We start from the raw sequence: 5496 nt of genomic DNA, 5'->3' as shown, positions 1-5496 counted from the left end.
TAGCTTCTTGTTTGCTAGTTGTGCCACGTTTAGCTAGTATTTTGCTACTTTAGGCTTTTCTAAACCCTTTTGTTACATTTAGTTTCCACTTATTTTGCTACTTGTAGCTTTTAGCTGGCATTTGATATTTCTAGCTGCCACTTTGCTACATTTGGCATTTAGTTTAAAGTGGGTGCAACTTTTAACTTTAGAGATCAACCTCTGCTTCTTCTAGTTATACTTTTGTGTTCTTTTAGCTGTTTGAATCTTTTATGTAGCATGTTTGTTACTTTGGTTTTGAGATAGCATTTAGCTTCTCTTCATTGCTAACACTTGTTTCTTTAAGCTCGCAGCTGTTCTGACCGGATCAGTTTAGCTCCTGGAGCAGGTTTCACAGACATGACGCAGCTGAGGGTGATGCGTTCATGAACCCTCTGACCTCCATGACGCATGTCGTCTCGTTCCTCCATCTTTGTTTCCTTGACTCGACGCTCAGGTACCTTCTGATTTTCCTGAAGTTTGTTCAGGCCGTTATTCCAACAATAGAATATGATTACACGAGACACTTCACCATGTAGCTGGCAGGTGTCCAGGTGACCTGTTGGAGAGCCCAGCGTGACCACGAGAGGAGCTCACAGGTTTATTTCACCCAGAACCAGGCACTGAGGGCCCAGATGAAGGTGGTCCCATGCTGTGGATGCTGTCTCTGGATCATCTGTGGAGGTCCACCTGCTGCAGCGCGCTTTCAGCTCTTTGACCACATGTTGGGCTCTCTACGCTCTGGAGTCGTGGTCCTTATATCTGGCTGTGCTTCTACAACTCGAGCATCTCGGTGTTACAACAGGTTCTGTTGGTTCCTTTGGTTCGTCTCGTCTCCTGATCGTTCAAAGTGATGTACATTTATCAATAAAGTTTCACAAATATTAACCACATAAGATGAGTTTTTATTGAGGTGGCAAACAAATCACGTAAGAACACTAACATGTGAAAAGATGTAAAAAATGGCAGGTTGGCTTTCTTGGACTGTGAGGTCTCAGTCTCTGATAGAGGACATTTGCAAACTGAGGTGTACCACAAACCCACCCACACAGACCAGTATTTGCAGTTTGACTCCCATCACCCTTTGGAGCACAAGTTAGGAGTCATCAGGACTCTGTACCACAGAGCAGACAGCGTCCCCACTAGCTCAGGAGCCAGGCAGAAGGAGAAATCCCACACAAGACAGGCTCTAGAGCAATGTGGATATCCTAACTGGGCCTTCCTGAAAGAAGAAACCCAAACAGGACTCCAGTCAGCCATCAGGTGAAAAGGAGGAACCCAGACCCAGACCAGTGGTCATTCCATATGTTGAGGGAGTATCAGAGAAACTGAGACGTTTATTTTCTAAACATAACGTCCCAGTGGCTTTTAAACCCCAAAATACATTAAAGACTGGTTCATCCCAAAGATCCAGTCCCCCGGCACAAACAGAGTAATGTTGTGTATGTTGTTCAGTGTCAGGAGGGTGATCAGTCTTACATCGGGGAAACTAAACAGCCACTGGCCAAAAGGATGGACCAGCACAGAAGATCAACATCATCAGGCCAGGACTCTGAGGTCTACACTCATCTCCAGGCCAGAGGTCACTCTTTCAGGGATGAAGATGTTCACATCCTGGACAGAGAGGAACGATGGTTTGAGAGAGGAGTAAAGGAGGCCATCTTTGTGAAAAGAAACCGTCCATCATTAAACAGGGGTGGAGCCTCCAGGTTCAACTGTCCCCCTCTTACAATGCTGTGATTGCTAGTATCACTCAGCCCTCTGTGAACAGTAAACAGCCATCGGGTGCTAATGATCCATTGTTAGGCTGATGGTCCTTCTTGAGCATGTGATCAGCTGGTTCTGGTTGTCAGCAGCAAACTGGTTGATCCACTCTGAGAAGGTGCTATTTAAGAGACTGAGCTGAATACAGCTCCTCAGACTGAGGAAGTCCTCAGGATGAGAGACGAAACGTTTCTACATTTTTTTTGAATGTCCAGAGGACCATGTTTAACTTTTGTAGCTTTTTCTACCTGGATCATTGAGCATGTATCAGGATATTGTGAATGGAGATCTGTGCAGTTCACATTCTGACCGGCAGGGGGCGGGGCGCTCCGAGCAGCACGTGGTTACAGGAGCTGCGGTTTAAAACCACAGAAGAAGAAGAAGCAGCAGCAGCAGCAAGGGGAGCTGCGGCATCATGTCGGCCGTGTTCCCCACCGCGGTTCTCTGTGTGTACGGGTTCTTCTCCAGCATGAGACCGTCCGAACCATTCCTCACCGCCTACCTGATGGGACCGGACCAGAACCTGACGGAGACCCAGGTGAGTCCGGGACGTCAGGAGCCAAGGACAGATGTAAACTTCCTGTCAAGTTCAGAGTCGCGTTGGTTCTGTGTACAAGTCCTGGTCCAGTTTGTTTAGGTTCCGGTCAGACTGGTTTCTGTCATATTAAAGTGGTTCTGGTCCAGTTTGTTTAGGTTCCGGTCAGACTGGTTTCTGTCATATTAAAGTGTTCTGGTCCAGCAGCGCTCGGTGGTGTCCGTTTTAGTCCTGGACGTTTTCAGGAGCAGTTTTTAACGGGCTCCTTCAAACCCAGCTCAGAAGAGTCTGTGTGCACGTGTCCATGTTTAAGAGCAGTGGAGTTCAGTTCACGAGTCTCGATGAAGACCTGGGAGACTTGTGGAAGCTGGACTCCTCTGAGCAGCACATGGTTTCATGTCAAAGAGCATCACAGATGTCCTGGAGAAGACCAGGTCAGAAAGAACTCCACTGTGGATTTGTGGATTTAGGACATGCATGAGGACTGCAGGACATGTATGAGGACAGCAGGACACGTATGAGGACAGCAGGACACGTATGAGGACAGCAGGGCACGTATGAGGACAGCAGGACACGTATGAGGACAGCAGGACACGTATGAGGACAGCAGGGCACGTATGAGGACAGCAGGACGTGTATGAGGACAGCAGGACAGTGGTGAGATGTGCTGTAGGAGTGACAGATCGCTTCAAGGTGGAGGTGGGAGTGCATCAAGGATCAGCTCTGAGCCCCTTTTTGTTTGCTCTGGTGATGGAGCGACTAACAGATGAGGTCAGACAGGAATCCCCATGGACGATGATGTTAATCGGGCCTTTCTTGTAAATGAGTCCTCGAGGCTCAATGGCATTTACCTGTCTAAATAAAGGTTGAATGAATGTTTGCAGATGACATTGTGACCTGTGGTGAGAACAGGGAACAGGTGGAAGAGAACTTGGAGACGTGGAGGTATGCACTTGAAGGAAGAGGAATGAAAGTCAGCTGTCGTAAGACAGAGTCCATGTGTGTTCGGTTAGCAGCCTGGTCCAGTTATCAGAGTGGTTCTGTTAGCAGTGAAGTTCTCTTAGCAGTGGTCCTGTTAGCAGAGTAGTTCTGCTAGCATAGTTGTTGTGTTAGCAGTGTGGTTCTTTTAACAACGTTGGTCCTGCTAGCAACATGGTCCTGTGCGCAACATGGTCTTGTTAGCAGTGTGTTCCTATTAGCAGAGTGGTTCTGTTAGCAACGAGGTCCTGTGAGCAGCGTGGTCCTGTTAGCAGAGTAGTTCTGCTAGCATAGTTGTTGTGTTAGCAGTGTGGTTCTTTTAACAACGTTGGTCCTGTTCGCAACATGGTCTTGTTTTTAGAGTTGTTCTTTTAGCAGAGTTGTTCTGTTAGCAGTGAGTTTCTGTTAGCGATGTGGTCCTGTTAGCAGCAGAATGGTTCTGTTAGCAGTGAGGTTCTGTTAGCAGTGTGGTCCTGTTAGCAGCAGAATGGTTCTGTTAGCAGTAAGGTTCTGTTAGCAGCATGATCCTGTTAGCAGTCCTGTTATTTTCACCTGACCATGTACCTAGATGTCCAACTTCGAGAATCCAGTTGGGTCTGGATGCCTTTAGTCCACAGTTGTCAGGTGTTGTGGTTGGGGTGAAGGAGGGCGACGGGTCCACTTCATCTAAAGAACTGTCAAATGGACTCTTTGAGGACTGAGGTGTTGATGCTGAGGTGAGGTCTTAACGTTGGAACTGCTCTTTTGTTTTCTGCAGGTCGTCAATGAAATTTATCCAATATGGACGTACTCCTACCTGGTTCTCCTGTTCCCAGTCTTCCTGGTGACAGACTTTCTCTGTTACAAGCCGGTGTTGGTGCTGCAGGCCTCCAGCCTGGTGGTTACCTACACCATGTTGTGGAAGGCTCGGGGCATGCTGGCCATGCAGCTCCTGGAGTTTTTCTTTGGCCTGGCCACGGCGACAGAGGTGGCGTACTACTCGTACATCTACAGTGTGGTGGAGTCGACGCACTACCAAAGAGTGACGGGTTTCTGTCGCAGCGTCACTCTGCTGGGCTCAGCTGCCGGCTCTCTGATCGGTCAGCTGCTTCTGTCTGTGGCCGAAGTTCATCTGCTGCACCTGGTCATCGTCACCATGGCGTCGGCTGCAGTGGCCTTCATCGCCCCCTGGTTTCTCCCTATGCCCAAAAGGAGTTTGTTCTTTCACAAGAATCCAGTAGAGGTGGAGGAGCGAGCATGCATCAGAAGCAGCACCTCCCAGACGTTCCAGGTGGAGGACTCGGAGTCCATGGTGAGATATGAGCTGCTCGGTAAAACACCAGTCCCTGTGTTGGTTGAACCTCTAGTCCTCTTTCAGGTCTCCAGGTCCTCCAAGCCAGCAGGTGGCAGCAGAGGTCTCATCGAGGTGTTACAGATGTTGTTCAGTGACTTCCTACAGTGCTACAGATGTCGCCCCCTGCTGGCCTGGTCAGTGTGGTGGGCTCTGGCTACATGTGGCTACTTCCTGATCCTCAACTACGTCCAGGCGCTGTGGGAGACCATCCGTCCGTCCCGTGACCACGTCATCTACAACGGATACGTAGAGACGCTGTCCACGCTGCTCGGTAAGGCTTACCTTTTGCTCAGAAATGCACAAAAGTCAAATTGTCCTCTAGTAGTCTAAGCCTATAGCAGCGTAACAAGCCAACCCGAACTATAGGATTTATCAAAAAGGAAAGTCTTAAACTGGACCATGTGTCAGCCTCATAGACAGAAACTGGAAGTTGGTTCCACAAGAGAGGAGCCTGAGAACTGAAAGAGCTGCCTCCCATTCTGCTTTTGTAAACTCTAGGAACCACAAGTAAACCTGCAGCCTGAGAGTGAAGTTCTCTGCTAGGAAAATATGGAACAATAAGATCTGGAATACAGGTTCTGGTCATAAACTTAGGACATCATGAAAAAGTTGATTTATTTCAGTAATTCTGCTCAAAAAGTGAAACTTGTATATTATTATATTCATTCATTACACACAGATTGATATATTTCAAATGTTTCTTTTAATGTTGATGATTAGAACTGACAACTAATGAAAACTCCAAATTCAGTGTCTCAGAAAATTACAATATTACTTAAGACCAATTTAAAAAAAAATCATTTTCAGAAATGTTGGTCAACTGAGAAGTACGAGCATGAGAAGTACGAGCATGAGAAGTACGAGCATG

The 5496-nt window shown here is 47.6% G+C and overlaps 2 protein-coding genes across 3 annotated transcripts in view; both read left to right on the top strand.

Annotated features, from left to right (window-relative positions):
• atg3 (autophagy related 3) overlaps window positions 1-911 on the top strand; it is a 29090-nt gene extending 28179 nt beyond the window's left edge. For both annotated transcript variants that reach the window (XM_037696844.1, XM_037696843.1), the window contains exon 12: window positions 476-911. In XM_037696844.1, coding sequence (XP_037552772.1) covers window positions 476-557 — 82 coding nt within the window. In that variant the 3' untranslated portion in view covers window positions 558-911. The remainder of the gene's footprint in view (window positions 1-475) is intronic.
• A 1259-nt stretch (window positions 912-2170) lies between these two features.
• Window positions 2171-5496, top strand: part of slc19a2 (solute carrier family 19 member 2) — a 13451-nt gene continuing 10125 nt past the window's right edge. Inside the window, exons 1-3 of the mRNA XM_037696842.1 lie at window positions 2171-2320; window positions 4053-4586; window positions 4653-4899. Of these exons, the coding sequence (XP_037552770.1) occupies window positions 2198-2320; window positions 4053-4586; window positions 4653-4899 (904 nt within the window). The 5' untranslated portion in view covers window positions 2171-2197. The remainder of the gene's footprint in view (window positions 2321-4052; window positions 4587-4652; window positions 4900-5496) is intronic.

The sequence above is a fragment of the Nematolebias whitei genome, chromosome 24 (assembly GCF_014905685.2).
Source record: "Nematolebias whitei isolate Nwh7 chromosome 24, NemWhi1, whole genome shotgun sequence".
Lineage (NCBI taxonomy): Eukaryota > Metazoa > Chordata > Actinopteri > Cyprinodontiformes > Rivulidae > Nematolebias > Nematolebias whitei.
Note: the sequence above shows the minus strand (reverse complement) of the source record. Positions and strands in the feature narration are given on the sequence as shown.